This window comes from Culex quinquefasciatus, chromosome 3, assembly GCF_015732765.1.
Source record: "Culex quinquefasciatus strain JHB chromosome 3, VPISU_Cqui_1.0_pri_paternal, whole genome shotgun sequence".
Lineage (NCBI taxonomy): Eukaryota > Metazoa > Arthropoda > Insecta > Diptera > Culicidae > Culex > Culex quinquefasciatus.
This window is the reverse complement of record NC_051863.1, coordinates 7,080,117-7,097,859: the sequence shown is the minus strand read 5'-3', so window position 1 is coordinate 7,097,859 and position 17,743 is coordinate 7,080,117. Positions and strand designations below refer to the sequence as shown.

At 36.5% G+C, this 17,743-nt stretch overlaps 1 protein-coding gene across 1 annotated transcript in view; it reads right to left on the bottom strand.

Annotated features, from left to right (window-relative positions):
• Nucleotides 1–988: 988 nt before the first annotated feature.
• LOC6032229 (gonadotropin-releasing hormone II receptor) overlaps nt 989–17,743 on the bottom strand; it is a 45,015-nt gene continuing 28,260 nt past the window's right edge. Inside the window, exons 3-9 of the mRNA XM_038264556.1 lie at nt 15,969–16,196; nt 7,946–8,147; nt 5,729–5,882; nt 5,380–5,576; nt 4,576–4,734; nt 1,685–1,758; nt 989–1,587 (exon numbers count right to left, since the gene is read on the bottom strand). Of these exons, the coding sequence (XP_038120484.1) occupies nt 1,357–1,587; nt 1,685–1,758; nt 4,576–4,734; nt 5,380–5,576; nt 5,729–5,882; nt 7,946–8,147; nt 15,969–16,196 (1,245 nt within the window). The 3' untranslated portion in view covers nt 989–1,356. The remainder of the gene's footprint in view (nt 1,588–1,684; nt 1,759–4,575; nt 4,735–5,379; nt 5,577–5,728; nt 5,883–7,945; nt 8,148–15,968; nt 16,197–17,743) is intronic.

Genomic DNA, 17,743 nt, shown 5'->3' with positions numbered 1-17,743 from the left:
TTTCACAAAACTACGTATTTTCGAAAAAATACTCAAAAATTCCGTTTTTACAATGTGGGTATCAAACGATCGAGTTTTTTTTTCATACATTTCAATTGTAATAACAACATTTTTTGAAAATGCTCAAAATTTTCACAAAACTACGTATTTTCGAAAAAATACTCAAAATTTTAATTTTTACAATGCGGGTATCAAACGTTCGGGATTTTTTCATACATATCGAAAGTTATTAGAATATGGGTATCAAACGATCGGGATTTTCTATACATCTGTAATAAGTTATGTAAAAATTTTGAGTATTTTCAAAAAATGTTGTTATAACATTCGAAATGTATGAAAAAATCCTGATCGTTTGATACCCATATTGTAAAACTGAAATCTTGGGGTTTTTTTTTCGAAAATACGTAGTTTTGTGAAAATTCTGAGTGTTTTCAAGATATGTTGTTATTACAATCGAAATGTATGAAAAAATCCCGATCGTTTGATACCCATATTGTAAAAAGAGAAATTTTGAGTATTTTCAAAAAATGTTGAAGAACATTTCATTTTCAAAATACAGGAAAATACGTATTTTTGTGAAAATTTTCATAAAATTATAATTTTAATGGACATCAACCCGATACCAAAACACTATAATTTTTTGATGTTTGCATGATTTTTCATACGATTAAAGCCAATGTCTCCCACATAGCCAAAATCCCACAAGCTCTGTGCTTCAGTTAAGCACTGGGCCGTGCTTAACCGAGGCAGCTGAACGAATCAAAACCGGGGCAGTGCAAAACCGAGGCGTGCAAAACCAAGGCATTCATGTATATTTATTAAGTGAAGACATCCCACTGGATCTGCGAAAAATGACAATGCAAAAGTGAAAAAAATATTCTATGAGAATGCTCAACCACGTAAGTGCGAACTGTTTTTTGTCCAAGCATTCAATAACATTTACGGAGTGTTTCTTTTTGCCATTTCTCAATAAATTAAAGTTAAATTATTAAATTTAAAGTTTTGAAGTTTATTATCTGTTTCGAGCGGACTAAATTTGCTGATTGAAAAAATAAACTCTGACTATTCAATAAAAAATAAACGCAATAAAAAACATCACTTTCATATTGCGCCACCTTCCGTCTATCAATGCTACGTGATATATCTAATGCATCACACTTCGTTTCATCTGATCCTGATGGTCACAAATTTGTTCAGAATTAATTAAATTGTACGATAGGAGATTCTCCGGAACCATTCTCGTTTCTCACATCAAACACTCACTAATTATTTGAATTTCGCGCACCACATGCGCCACAACACACGTCATCGACCTTCGTTTGCCCGGCGTCAGTGTTGCCAGGCTTACACGATCTATCATCGCCAGCCGCCGGTATCGAGGCTTCGCGTTAGGCCACCGTCCACCGACGAGTCCAGTTCGTTGGGCGTAGGATCCGAGTAGAACGATGGCCGGGACAGCATCAACGACCGCTCGTCTGCCAGCACGGCAAACTCGCTGTAGCTTGGCTTGCAACCCTTCCGTGGCACGTAGGAAGCCGTCGCGTTACCATAGGATACCGTTGCCATGTTGGCACTCCGAACCCAAGGCTGCCGGCGTGGGGAAAAGTAAATCTTTATTTTGTACCGGCAATCAATTACTAGCGGCAAGTTTTTATTTAATTTACAAAATATCGCAGAAACTCACCTCATTCACAGCACGCCCCGAAGTTACGGCACAGTATCCGAACCGAGTCGTTGCTGTTCCAGGCAGGCATTCTCCTTCTCGGAAGGTGATTGATGGATAATTGAGATGTTCGGCAGCACAGCGAGAGCAAGATAAAAAAAAATGGAAAAATAACAGGAACGTTAAAGTTAAAGGTCACGGTATTTCGCTGCTATCATATGTTAATGCTAACCGGCATGACGATCAGGTCATTTTGAAAAAATAATCTGAAAGTAACTAAATGTGCAAAAAAACTATTTACCCATATAAACTACAATTCCAGTAAAACGTTGTTTCCCAAAGCAAACACAAAGCGAGATGTGAGCACTAATCGGAAATTGGAGTACTTTATCTTTTATTGAGCTAATAAAAGTTTTTCCCTGGCACGCTACTTTTTTGCAGCAACTGTTCCACCGTTCCTAGGATAACTGATATCCGATAAAAGAGGAAGTTTTTTTTCTCGGTTACTTTTGAGAGCAACTTTTACTGCAATTTGCAACTCTTTGTGCTTTCGTCTATCTGGAAATTTTTGGAAAGCTGTTAAAGCTCAATGAAATTGAATCATAGCTGAGCAGTGGTGGTTCGCTGCTACACAAAATCATCTTCATATACGGATTTAGTTGACAAATGGCTTTTAAACAAATATTTTGTCACAAATTAACTAAAAACATAAAACGTTAATTATAATTAACCTTAAGGTTTAAATACATGTATGAGAAGTCATCAGTCATAACCTAATTTTTTTTTTTTTTTATTGTTGAATTTTACTATTGGAAAATTTTGACCAATTCTCCATAACCCAATTTTTTTTTTGCTCAGTATTGCCAGGACTATGTGAAAAAATTGACCAATTTTATCAAGAACATTATTTTGGCGATGAATGTGGTCTTTATACCAATACATTTTTAAAAAGTAAACAAGCTTAAATTTTATTAAAAAAATATTGATATACCCCCTAAGGAAAACAACAATTTCTTCGAAAATGTGGGTCGTAATTTTTATTTTGATTAATATGGCCGGAACTTTAGGATATTTTTAACCAGTCTTTTCAAGGACATTATTTTGGACATGAAAGTGTAACATTTAAGAGTTGAATTTTTACAATCTTAACGACGAATAACGAATATTGTTATAAATAACATAAAATGTTATTGGCCTAATATTTTCAAATGTCAAAAAATAACAAGCTATTGCCGTCTGCTCGGGAACAGCTAGTCTGGGTGTTTTAATAACAAGATCTGACCTCCTAAAAACAACCTCGGGATATGAACACACAGGTAATGTTGTCTCCATGGCATCAAAGTATACATTTTCAACTGCTGAAACCCTTAAATTTGAAGACATATTGCTGAGATATTTCTATTCAAGGTTGGCAGTTTGGAAAAACAACAAAGTCAAAATAAATCATGGTAATATTACATTTGGGAAGGGGTAAATCCTGAGTACCTTTGAAAATGTGTAATCATGTGACTTTTCTGATGTAATGTCTACTTTTTCAGTCTAAATTTAGGTAAAATTACATCATAAAATATTCAACCGTTCAAAATTACAACTTTTTTTTTCACTGTGAAGTGCCACGATATCCTATCACTGGTTTGACCAAATTGACTCAAATTTTCAGTGAAGACTCGTTAAACAATGTTTGAAATGGAATTCGTTCACGATTCGAATCTTATTACTTTTCAGGACCCCGGGCAGACGGTAATAACAAAATTAATAATATTTCAATAACAAATCCTGTTAAAATAACAAAAAGTGTTATTATTTTATCCTGAACTTCAACTTCAAGAAGAAAAAATAATAACAGTTTCTGATAAAATACCAAAGTTTGGTATTGAAGTGATATAATATTGAAAATGTTTAATAACACGCTAATAAGAGGAAATGTTATACATTTCAAAAACTCTCCTTATAACAAGATTTGTTATTCGTTTGGTATTCTGACTTACCATAAATCGCACAAAGTTTCTAAGTGTCAATAACACAATCTGTTATTATTTTTCCTTTTGTTAAATATGTTAAGATCTTTGGTATATGTTTGTCCAATTTCGTCGGGGTCATTATTTTGGCCATGAAATGGGGTCGTTAAGCTAAAATTATTCTAAAAAGTTGAAATTTTGAAAGTTGATTTTTTAAATTATTTGATATACCCTCTAAGGGACTTTGCTAAAATTGGCTAGAACTATGGGATAATTTTGACCATTTTCGTTGGGATCATTATTTTGGCCATGAAATGGGGTCGTTAAGCTAAAATTATTCTAAAAAGTTGAAATTTTGAAAGTTGATTTTTTTAATTATTTGATATACCCCCTTAGGGACTTTGCTAATATTGGCTAGAACTATGGGATAATTTTGACCAATTTAATCGTAGTCATTATTTTGGCCATGAAATTGGGTCCTCAAGCTTAAATTTATCTGATAAAATAACTTTTGAAAGTTGTTTTTTTTTAGTGTGAATTACAAAAACCGTTATTATTTTCACAGAGCGAGGAAGTCGGAGCTGACGTTGAAGTTTGAGACCTCGGAGACGGCATTCTTCGAACAAATCTTTGTTATTGATTTTTGTTATGTTAACAACTAATCCGATCATCCCAATAACATATTTCGATCATCTCACAATATCAAAAACTGACCTTCCCGAGTTATTTCCGTCTGCTTGGGACCCGAATTAAACTGACTGGGATCGCACTTCAAGTCAAGAAGTGATGTAGAAGTTTATAGTCGTAAAGCCATAAAAATGGACGAGCATTATACAGAAGTTTGTATGGAGAACTACATGAAATTACAAGGATCATGTTATTAAAATGTGACCCACTTAGAAACAGACTAAAAATAAACTTGCTCTTGAAACAATAGATTTAGCAATCACTCACCTGTGCTGTTCATTCCTATTTTAGTTTGGCCCGGAGCTCCGTTGGCCAGCCCGAACTGGTTCAGCTTGATGCTGCGTTCCTTCTCGTACATCAACTCGTCTTTATTGTCTCGACCGGTCAGCCGGTCCGAGTGCGGTCCTGCCATACCCGATACGGCATCTGTGTGTGTGTGTGTGTGGGGTAGATTAGCATGAGAAATTATAGCCGGTGTTGCTTAGATAAGTTGTGGGTTAGTGTGATTAGTGATTCTGTCATCCAGAGGCTTCTCTATAGAACAACCCGCACACTGACTTTGGCATCTTTGTGTGCAATTTTCAATTGGTTCGTGATTGCATGTTGGTCACTTTATCATTGATTCAAGCTCTTAAACATTTGCATCGGTGAACGCCTAACAATCATGCATCAAATGTGATAGGCATGAAAGAAAATTAATTTTTGCCTTTATATAAGATGATTATGGATTATGTTAGCTGCGTTGAGCTCAGTGATTCATTGTATGCTAAACAAAAAGGGTTATAAATAGTTAAATTCTAATTTTCCACCTAATTCAATGTCCAGAAAACGAATTCAAAACATTTTTGTCAAAAATCCTAATTGATATTTTAAAATATTTTAATACGTTTAAACATTTAAAAAATCAATTCAAGTATCTCGATTTTCCTTTAACAATTTAATCCAGCGAAAATATTGAATGGTTCTCCCATTGACAACTTTGTCTTCACACATTTACCGCGTATGTATCGCGCACTTTGCCCAATATTTGATTGTGGAATCCCCAACCTGGTGCCGCGTCCCCGCACTTACCCGTGGACCTGCGCTGAGCCGCATTCGGTGTTGCCACTCCATTTGGCACGTTTTGCCGTTTCCAGGGCCACCGACACTTCATCGCGTACGACCCGTAAACCAGCGGATTCATGCACGAGTTGGACACGGCCATCAGGAACAGCCCGTCCTGGATGGCCCCATCGACCTTGATGGCACTCTCGCGATCAAACATGTACCTATTTAGTGTGTGAGTGTGTGTAATGGCAGGAAACGAAATGAATTGGGATTAGAACTTTGTTGATGAAGCGAATGAAAGCCACCCCCCAAATGAATGGCTTTGGTCCAAAAATCACCAAAAAAAGCCGTGAGCACTGAACGATTCACTCACCACAGGGTCATCACGACGTACGGCGTCCAGCACCAGACGAAAACGACCACGATGGTGATGGTAAGCCGGAGTGTCCGCTGCCGGGCTCGCTCGATATGAGTCAAATCGTTGCACCGTAACCTCATTCCGCCCGTGTGGCTGGTGTCACTCGTTTCTGAAAATTAAACGAGAATATGAATTAATCCGCTTGCAGCTCTCTGCATATTTCCGCTAAATTAGAACCACTTCATTTAGCTGTGCTGCAATCAGTGGTCGTTTAGTGCACTCGAACCAATATTGGACAGATTATAATGAATGTTATGAGATTTGCCCTAAACATCTCAATATGGTGTGTCTAAAATAATAATACAGAAGACCAATTCTGTTTTATTCTAACTTATGACAAAAATTTCACATTTGTCTACAATGCATTTATGGGCAATTCACAACAACATAAAATTACTCTTTTATATCCTTATGAGAGGTTTGTGTGGATACAACGAATGGCTTTTTGCTACAAGTAAATAGTTAGAGATAGCAATCACTAGGGTTCAAAACCATGAACTCAAGTGTTTTCTTGAAATCAACTCAATTAAAATTGTCCTCGGGTAGTAAACGAGAAATAAATCCTATTTATTTATTCATCCTTGTCAATCAGAGCCTTTCACTGCACTGAGATAGAAGATCGTTCATAATTCAAAGAATCCTACACACTCTAAATGAACTGTAGGAGTTCTGGAGGGCTTTTCAGGGCTGTCAAGTTCCGGGAACTTTGCAAACATCCTATTTATGTCATATTTTTCCATGCTTAGGCTGGTGACGGATGAATGTCACGAACCGATGATAAATTGAATTGAAATGACGTTTTTATTTCTTTTGAAAATAAATCAGCACTTTTACGTCGATTTCCTGGAGCCCTTTATTCCTTTATAAATATAGAACAAAACAAAAATAAAAATTTAGTTCAAATTATCTGAACTAACCTTAAATATTAACAGCAAAATTTTGCAAAGCTACGTGCCAATTTCCCCACGTTTTCTGGCTTAGAGTGACGGCATGCATTCTGCAACACGAACCAATTAATCAATAAATTGCAATCAAATGTTGTTTTTTATCTCATTTCAGTTGACATTATTCTTTCGGTTCACTGAACACATTTCCCGATGCAGTGAGACAGCGCAGATCAGCGCACATTTTCGTAGAAAGTGCATAATTTCCGCACCTTCCCATTGAAAGGTCAAGCGGATTAATGATTAATTAGTTAATGTTATGTTTGATTTGCAGGGTTGCCAGAGTAAAAAAAAATGAGTACAAGAAATCTGAACGGCCAATATTTAAACAAAAATGAACCTAAGGGACCATTATAAATGAAAAAAGGCCAATAAAAGGAAAAAAGAAATTTAATTTCAAACAAAAGGTTAATTTAGCATTCAATAGGGTAATTTTTTCAACATCATGGCAACCTCGGTAAAAATTCTCGCTTGTGATGGTCTTTTTTAGAACGAAGAAAAATAATCAGAAAAAGGCTCCCACTTTTTTAAACTTTTATTTAAAAATAAATGAATGAAAATTGAAATCGAGTTCTAGTTTTAAAACAAATAAATATTTGCAAAAAAACTGTACTGCACATTTGAATTCCGCTAAAATTCATAATATTTTCAAAATCGTTAAGTTATTGATAAGTTGGTACATTTCACCGAAAGTTGTTTTGCTGAAGAACATTTCGCCGAATAAGAAGAGGATGTTTCGCCGATTTTTTTTTTGTTTTCTTCAGAAATCATAGAAATCAAAAAAAATATTTCAGAAAGCTGGTAATTTTTGTTAAGAAACTGCTCATGCCAAAAAAAACTGAAAAAACATTAAAAACAAATTATAACCCATAATTTTAAATTATTTGCAAATCAGTTCATGTTTAAAATAATGCGCAAGCTCATAAAAAATATTTTTTGAAAAATCTATTTGTTTTCAAAAAACTACTTTTGTTTGAAAGTATGCAAAAACTACAAAAAATGGTTTTAAAAAACACCCATTTATGGTCCGTTGGGATACCCCCAAGGTAATCCGGAAAATCTCCGGTAAAAATGGGCCATATTTGTTCACCATCTGAAATTTAAAAATATAGACGAATCTGCATCTTTTGTATCCAATTTGGTAAATTCTACCAAAAGTTGTACAATGTTTGAGAAAAAAATACGAGTCAAATGACTACCCGAGCTTTTGAGTGTTAAGCAAACCTACCTTTTTCCCGCGAGCGGTTGGAAATCTCGCACAGAATAACCGTGTACGCCGCACTGATGATCATCAGCGGCATGAAGTACATCGCAATCACGCAGAACAGATTGTACGCCGTCTCCATGCCCGGCGTCCGGAAGAACCCGAACGTGACGCACTGCGTGAATCCCGGAACCTGTGGGTGCTGCTGGACGCGGAAAATAATGCTCTGAAATAAATCAAAACGGGAGAAAAAATAATTGAGTTTGGATTGTAGGTTTATATTTGCTTCTAGGAAATCCCACACCCTGACGAGTGAGAATAGATCCATCAGAAGGCCAAAAATGACCGCTGATGTAACAAGCTTTTGAACCAAGGCCAAACTAACAACCACGAGGAGAACAAAGAACCACAAAAATAACATTAGAACAAATACACACAATTTGTTATGCTTCTCGTTGCTAAGATTAGATGTGATGTATTTTCTCGCTGGAACAGGAATCTGCGGCATAAAGGGATTATAACACGATGTGAAACATTGGCCGATCCATCCATCACGCCGATGAAACATGTGTCGGTTATTGAATGCATGCTAAAGCTATGTTTTGTTCCTCTTTTTCGTGGAACTAAAGCTTCGTTTGAAGTTTGTTGTTTCCGTAATTGTTTTCATTTTGTAGAACACTGTCCCAGAATTATATATTATAAAACATCACGTTATTCGAAACAAACTTTGACCACCCTAGCAAAATGCCGTCATTTCTAATCTCCGTGGAAGGATTTCCAACTTCACGGATGGCTGCCCCTTTGTAAAGACCTAGGCCGTCAGAATCCGAGCTCACCCTTGATTATAGCCTTCCTCCTGTGTGGGCAATGACGGTGGATACAGAAGAGGCGTCGTCTTTTAATTTACCGTGCACCCATTCAAGATATGTCATGCAGCGTAAAATGTCAATGGGCTTAGGGGAGATGGGGGTAAGACGGCCACCCTAAGGGAGAAGTCTAATAAAATTTACACAACAGATTATTTTGATCTCAAATTACGTACATATTGTTCTACTACTAGTCCATTATAGAAATGACATAAATTAGTTGGTCTAAAAACCAATTTTCAATACTTTTCAGCAATTTTAAAAAAATAATTGAAATCGTATATATATGAAATACGCGGGGTAAGACGGCCACCCATGTGGGGTAAGACGGCCAGTGCTATAAATTAACTTAATAACTTTGCTAAATCCACCCAAACACCTACATGGTTGGTTCAACAGACTTCTCTGAACATCATAACTATTTTGGTTGAAAAAATCAGGTTTCAAATGTGAAGAAAAATGCTGTTTAAAAATTTCATATTTTGGCTCAGTGAATTTCATATTATTGCGACCACATTTTATGAAAAACTATGAATTTTTACTACAAAACAAACACAATTTGGTACAATAAAAATAGTTTGTGTATTTCGATTAGATTAAGTAAATCAAAATTATGTAAACTATATTAAATTAGCGATTTTTGTGAAAAGTTTGATAGGATTTCATACTATTCAATGAGTTTTGCTTTATCACAGTAAAGAATGTTGTCGAAACGGTAGTTAACAGCATTTTGATTAAAAATGGATAGTTTTATTGAAAATGCTTTTCCTTTATCTACAAATATGTCTTAATAGTCAAAAACCGTCAAAAATATAACCTATATCAAATAAAATCTACAAATTACGGGTGGCCGTCTTACCCCCGGAGGAGGTGGCCGTCTTGCCCCCAAATAAATTATTTTTTTAAACATTTTTTGTAAACAGTTCATCGCATTTTTTGAACTTTTTCGAGGGACATAATCTAGGGAAAACTTCAATTTAACATGAAAAAATATTTGAAGACAGGAAAACATATTGTTATTTAACAAAAATGCCTAAGTTGTAATTCATGAAAATTACATCCAGTTTCAAGTTCAAAAATTATTCCTTCATTTTGAGCTATTTTTATACTATTTCAAACAATATTTTTGACAAAGGTGACTCCATATGCATTATTTAGCATGAGGAACAGTATTGCTAAACATTTTAGTAATATTCATTAGTATACTTATTAAAACAGTAGGGTGGCCGTCTTACCCCGCCTGGCCGTCTTACCCCCAGCTCCCCTACGCGGTTCGCTGGGAAACAGTGCAGTGGGTTTGTTTGTTTCACTGAGATGAATCTTACGCAACTATAGAGAACAGCGTGAAGCACCTCGAAGTGCTGTTTTGTGTGTAGTCTAACGCTGTTTTATGTAAAAATGAGATAATTTAGTTTAACTACGTATATATTAGGATGGCTCGAGATGGTCGATTTTTCAGAACATGTTTTTTTTCGGTTGCTTTCAGGACCCTAAACAACCCCTTAAAATTTGGGAGCGATTGGTTGCGTCCACACTTTGCGCATTGCATTTCAATTTTTTATGGGATTTAGCATAGAAAATCCTTCTTTTTTAGATTTAGATTTTTATCATTTTTATTTTCAACTAAACTTTTCAAACTAACACAGTAGCGTAAAAATTGAGAAAATTTTCAAAAAGTATTGTGCTATCTTGCTCCTGAGCAGTTCTCTACGGAATCGGTCTTTTTTCTTTAATTTTAATTTTTGTATTTTTTTAATCCGGCTGAACATTTTTGATGCCTTCGGTATGCCCAAAGAAGCCATTTTGCATCATTAGTTTGTCCATATAATTTTCTCAGCAACTATGGGTCGCATCAACAAAGTTCAATAATGCAAAATATAGAGAATTTTCTCAGCTTTTCAAAAATATTTTTTTCAAAGGTGGGCAAACATGGGCACTAATTTAAAAAAATGAAAAACTGCGACAATTTTCAAAAAAGTTAGCTAAAAATTGTTTTAACTTGAAAACGGTGCACTTTATCAAAAATTCACTGAATTCTTTTTGATTGCAAATTCGATTTTACATCGAAAAATGAAGTTGAAAATTTTTTGCGACCGATATTACGATTTTTTGAAAAAATCAGTATTGATTCAAAAAATCATAACTCGGTCAAAGATTTTTTGCCCATTCTGGAAATTTCTGAAAAGTTGGCATTTTATGTCCTCTAAAACATATCAAAAAATAAAAAAAATAAAAATAGTGTTTTTTTGCAAATCAAGTTTTAGTGACAAAAAGTTAAATAAAAAATCACAAATTTTTTTTTTACCTTGTATCATTTTTTTTCAGTGTAGTCCATATCCATACCTACAACTTTGTCGAAGACACCAACTCGATCAAAAAATTCCTTCAAAAGATACAGATTTTTGAATTTTCACATATCATTTTTGTATGGACAGCTGCCAAATTTGTATGGAAAATTATATGGACAAACTAATGATGCAAATTGGCTTCTTTGGGCATACCGAAGGCACCAAAAAAGTTTCAGCCGGATAAAAAAATACAAAAAAAAATCGAATGACCGAAAACTCAGAGAATTGCTCTCCTGTCAAAAGATTTCCGAGCTAGGGGCAGGACAACTTGGTCGATAGACTAATAATAGCTTATAATAGTTCGTTGATTGATTAATATTTCGTCAATACTTTAACGCGACCTTACCTGGGTTGTGGATCCTTGAACCTTTGTCAAATAGAAATGTCAAATTGAACATAAACACAAACAATTTTGACGGTGAGGATTTTCACGGAAATTTATAAGTAGCAGAAATTGGACATTTCTTCAGCGTGGACCATGCTCCGTCGGCCAAGAATGGTCAAGTTACTTTTGAAACACCAAAGAAGAAAAATGCAGTGGACCGGTTAACTGATTCCTCTACGTCCCGCTACGTTGAAGGATTACCCGAAAAGTCATGTCCACCTAATCTAGCTTCCTCCTCTTGCTCCTTCTGCTCCTCCTGCTCCACTTGTTGCAAAAGTAAGAGGCCATGTTCCGGGATCAGAACCCGTCCTGTTGCTTCCTCCAGAAATGAACCCTCGATGAATACTATATTCTTTAAAACGGAGTAGGCTTCTCTTTTTCTACGGAACTTGGACAAATTCTTTGGACAGGCCGGATAACATAACCTGATATTTAGAGTGCAAAGAAAAACAAAAATGCTAGAACCGGTGACTTTCCGGATTGGTCCAAAATCAACTAAATAGTGGAAGGGAAACAGCAAATCCGATCATCAATTGTGGCCAAATGAAACCAGTGTCGAAGAAGAAAAACAATCGGCAACGAGACCGATTGCTCCTTCTTCAATGTGGACATCATCATGATCATGGCCGCTAGAGGAACAGTTGAAGTAAAACCCGGAAAATCCCGGATGAAACCGTAAATATTGCCTCCTCCTTCTCCTTGAACTGCATACTGTCCTGAATCCTCCTACCGTTTGAATTCCGCCAAACCCGGTCAACCTCGGTTGAAACGCCACATACTCCATTGAGACGGAATCTCCCTCTTCCTGTGATCGTATTTGGTCAATCTGAGACTGTTTTTCTCTTTGGACAAGTTGCCTATGGTAAACGCAAAAGTAAGGGACCATGTTCCGGTGACCAGGTCTTGTCCCGTTGCTTCCTCGATCATGTAATAAGCAAAAATGAACACTCAATGAAAAGTAGCGGCAAGAGGAAAACTATCGACATCGAGACCGATTTCCTCCTTCTTCCACCACGCAAGAGGAAACAATTGGAAGGACATAATCATGGTCATGATCGTTGGCAGAGCAGTTTCATGCCTCTTCGAGCCATATTGTTAGAGAAAAAACGCGGAAAATCTTTCCAACCATTGATATAGAATCCTCATCCTCCGCGAGCCGCATCGTAGAAAACGATTGGTAAAAGAATATTTTCTGCTTTCGCCTACGGCCCTGAAATCTCCTCTTGTTTGAGCTCCGTCAGCCCGTTATTACGCCGGAAGTTAGGTGTTACTGTGCCCGGATTTGGCCAATATGGGACCGAACAGGACTTTTTTCTCCGAAAATTTCCAAGCGGTATTCTTTAGATAGTAAAATTTTGTCGCCAACAATATTTTGTTGTTTTCGTCTGTCTGTCAAACTGACAACTGTCAAATCAAGGTGTGCAAATGTAGGTCATAACATTCTCGTTGATTTATTGGCCAATAAATCAACAACAACGTCAATATGTTAACGAATGGTAAATATTTTTACTTTGTACACCCCCTAGTTTCCGAGTGAAAAACACGTTTTAGACCAGTTTTGAGAACGCTGTATCTATTCCCATACAAAATAGAAATGCAATGCGCAAAGTGCGCTCCCAAATTTTAGGGGGTTATATTTAGGGGTTGGACACAAATTTCATCTACTTTTTAGATCCGGAATAAAAATGTACATAAATTTCACTTAAGTGGCCATATCTCGACAGGGTTGCCAGATCTTCAATGTTTTGGAGTCGTTGGAAATGATTTTTGATTACCTAACCAACGATGGGTTTGATGGTGGATCCGGACACAGTTTACATACATTTAAGTGAGATCCGGCTTCCAAATAGTACATAAATATTACTTAAGTGGACATATCTTGAGACAGGGTTGCCAGATCTTCAATGTTTTGAACTCATTGGAAAGGTCTTTTGATTACCTAACCAACGATGAGTTGGATGATGGATCCGGGCATAGTTTTCAGCCATATAAGTGAGATCCGGATATATGTGAAAACACCTTTTTATATATAACTTTTGAACTACTTATCGAAACTTCAAACAATTCAATAGCGATGTATGGGACCCTAAATCAAGTCAAATGCAACCGGTTTGATCAAAATCGGTCCAGCCAGTGCTGAGAAAACTTGGCAAGAATTTTGAGAACATACATACATACACACACACACACACATACACACACACAGACATTTGTTCAGTTTTCGATTCTGAGATTCTGAGTATACCTACATGAATATAGGTCTACGAGCTGTTTTTCAAAAGTTCATTTTTCGAGCAGGGTTATAGCCTTACCTCAGTGAGGAAGGCAATAAGATTTTAAAACATTGATCGAACTTAAAGCACCATTCGTCTCCAGCTAAATGTTCTGGAAAATTATGTCTTTTAGGGGAAGCATGGTATATTAAGTTCAATTGATACACCCAAATCCAATAAATTATTTTCAAGAAATCATATCTGGGAATCCTGGTAATGATTATTCCATTTTCTGAAAATATCATTTTAATCAATAGGCTTTTTGGTCACGTGCTAAAATCTTGTAAACACTCAATTTGTGGACCATCTTAATCCGGCTAGGATTATGTTAATCACCAAACTAAAAATACGGGTCTAACTATTTTGACCAAGAAATTCTAAAGCCAAAGTGGACATTCGGAGCACTTTTGACTTCCTATTAGGATATAACGAAATTGACATTTTGGTGGACATTCATGGGTTTGTTCCGGTGAAAATACTGTGCCTAAATCCCAAATATGAGATTGATTGGACGTAACAGGAGCTGGCGCTTTGCATTTGAATTTTGAATGAAAGATTTTTTTCAAAAATGGCAACTTTTGAGGCCTTTGGACACTGAAGCTTTTGTTTTCAGGCGTATTTTTTCTAGAAATCAGTCCCAGCAAAATCAAATGGCGTCTCGGGCGTCGCGAGGTGCGACGCATATCTTTTTTGCCGGGGCCGATTTTTCGAAAAAAATGCCAAACTTTGAAGGTCGGTACCGAGCTCCAGGGTGCTCCAAGGTTATATAAACCAAAAGATGCGCAATGATCTGGCCTACAAGCCAGTGATGTTGAAAATAAACGCTTCAGTGTCCAAAGTGCCTCAAAAATTGTCATTTTTGAAAAAAGTCTTTTTTTATGGGTTAATTCCCATTTAAAATTCAAATCCTGTTCCATCCAATCAAGCTCATATTTGGGATTTGGGCTCAGTATGCTAACCGGAACAAACCCCTGAATGCCCGTCTAAAATTCATTTTTGTTACACTCTATTTCCTATATCGATGCCTCAGTGCTCTCCTATGCTAACTAGATAGGAATCTCAGCAAGCTAAGTACAATAGGGCACAGAGGCATCGATATGTTTTCCAAACAGTTCCAAGAATTCTAGGATTTTTTTTCTTAGACGTTTTAATATGACCAAGAAAAAGTATTTATTTATTAAAGCTGGGTTCACCCTTTTTTAGCCGTGTTTAGCTAAAATAATCCCTCAAATTTTGAAGCAGACCAGAATCCAATTACTCCGTCAGTCGTTTTTTTTTTTGCATTCAATTTTAAGGGACGTTCATGAGTCTAACATATGTCCCGCCCGAGGCGAAACGTTGGTTAATTTAATCGAAAGTTCACCATGGCGTGCCCGCGTGGGAGGACGTGGTGATAAATATTGTGGTTTGTTTCGTTCACCTGGCATATCATAAACAAGTTTTTTTTCTGAGCATCAGTTCAAATCGGCGCGCCAAACGTGGAGAAAAGCATCTTTTTACGCGCTGCTGTCTTGCAACCCTCACAACCGTCTATCTTTTTAGATCCCCCAATGGCAGACCGTATTAGGATAGACACGGCAAGACGTGGGCCCCACTCTCAACAGGATTATTTAGTATTAAGAGCGTACCTGACGGTGGCCGGACGCTGGATAAGGTTTAGAGAGATTTATAAGTCCCACGGGTATCCGCACAGAAAGGCCCTTTACAGAAGATTAAAAAGTTATTTTTCTCCATCTTCTAGAGCGTAAAATAACTTTCAACAGCAAAAATGTTTTAGATTGTTTTGTTGACAAATGATTCTGCTTCAAATAAATTTTACAGCAAAAAAATAATTATGAAATGATTTATGTTTTTCTTAGCATCAAGCAACAGCCTACGCAGTCGCTCTCATAAGATATCAAACTAATGGTTTGGAAAAAAAGTATGGTCATAAATTGAAACTGTAGCTATTCGCCATTTGTTACCTTTCACGTACTGTTTGCGGTACAAGTATAAAAAAAGTAAATATAAAACATAAATAAACTCAATACCATCACGAAAGAGAGCAAATTCTCGTTAGGTACACATGCGGCGTGCTGTCTACAAAAACTCCAAATTGCTAGTGAATGACTGTTACATCCGTGAGATAAGCACCAAAAACACCAAAACCACCTATAGGACATATTTATCACCTACCTGGGGGAGGGCGTTGGCAAACGCGATGAACCAGGCCCCGCCGAGCATAATCTTGCCCCGTTTCCGGGCGGCGGACACCCTCAGCGGGTAGATGACGGCGAAGCACCTGTCCAACGACACGCACACCAGCACGTTCGAGCTCAGGTAGAGACAGAAGGCGCGCATAAACAGGAACACCTTGCAGGCGACGTTTCCGGCGTGCCACTGCACCGTGATCCGCCAGCCAACCTGGAGAAAAACGGGAAACGAAGAAAAGAATTGAATGAAGCAGGAGAAGCTGTTTTCTGCTTTATCTGTCAATCAATTGGGCGGACATGTTTTTGTTTCCTGTAAGGCTAGCTTAAGTTCTGCATCGCAAACAGAGTTAAAATGGCGAGGGAAATGATATTTTCGATGAGGTTTATTTAACTGGGGTAATTTCGCCTCAACTGTACACAAAAAAGTACAGTTTCGAAATCGAAATCTGATCAAGCTCAAATTTGGTGAATCAAATTGGACCACCCCTTCTTTTTTGGCACCACCCCAAAAAAAAATGTTTTCAATTGGCCAAATATTATAAACAAAAAAAATGATAGAGCAAAACTCGACAGCCATATTCAAGGAAAGGAAATTGGACGCTAAAATGAATGGCGTCATCAGATTTTTGGTTCTAATAAACTTTGATATATTGATTTGTGGCTAAATTTCCAAGTCAGCAGTTTTCCGTACAAAAACAGAAGAATGATATGATTTTTTTCTTATTTAAGAAGAAAAGCTGGAAGTATTCTGTGAAAAACACAATTTCTTGTAAAATAAAATTATGGACAACCCAATTAAGGTACTAGACCCAATATAGGGACAAATACTTAACTTACTACTCCTATCATTCCGAACAACAGCATGACCTAACAGAAATTATCAACATCAATTTGAGTGTTGAAACGTTCAACACAAACGTTTTACTGAAAAAACGTGACTTAATTCACCGTAAGGTAGTTGATGCCTTCCTCTCAATAGTATAATTTTTGATTTTTGGTAAAATAAAAATGTCTACCAACAAATCGTCAGATGTGTGCTATCTTGTGACATATACCATTTTGGTCGAAAATGAGTTAATGATAACGTTTTGCTATACTTAACAAACACTACAAGATGCTTTAACCCGATTTTGGAAACTCGCTTCCGTTTCCCGGATATCGCAATACACACTTGTGACATAGACCAATTTATCATCAAAATGATTGTGAACACTTGTGACACGTCATACATGTTGTTGGAAAATGTGGAAAAAATTTCTTGCTTTTCACAAATTTATGTACACACTAGGGTGTTTCATCCAAACAAAAAAGTTCTCAGAATCAGGCTAACCGAGGTTCCCCTAGTAGAGGATACCCATAGGGACTCTCATGCCAAATATCAGCCCACATACTTTCTGAAGGCAATGCAACCGTTTGTTTATAAAAATTTACTGATTAAGTCGATTAAACCATTGATTTGAACTTTTTTATTTTGTATGGGAATTCTGTGCACACTTGTGACACGTAGTGCAATTTAACTTTCGAAACACACTTGTGACACGTGCTTTTCAGATTTTTGTTTACATTATTTACTGCATCTTTTAACTGGTGTAACCAAATTAGTTGAAACTTGGAGCGTTTGTTAAGCGATAGTATACAAACCGATTGCTTCAAAAAGTTTGGTTCTATCATTCATAGTTTTTAAATTATTTACCAACAAACTTTAAAAATCGATTTTCTCGAAAAGTACTAAATGGTCTTTGTCACAAGATAGCACAC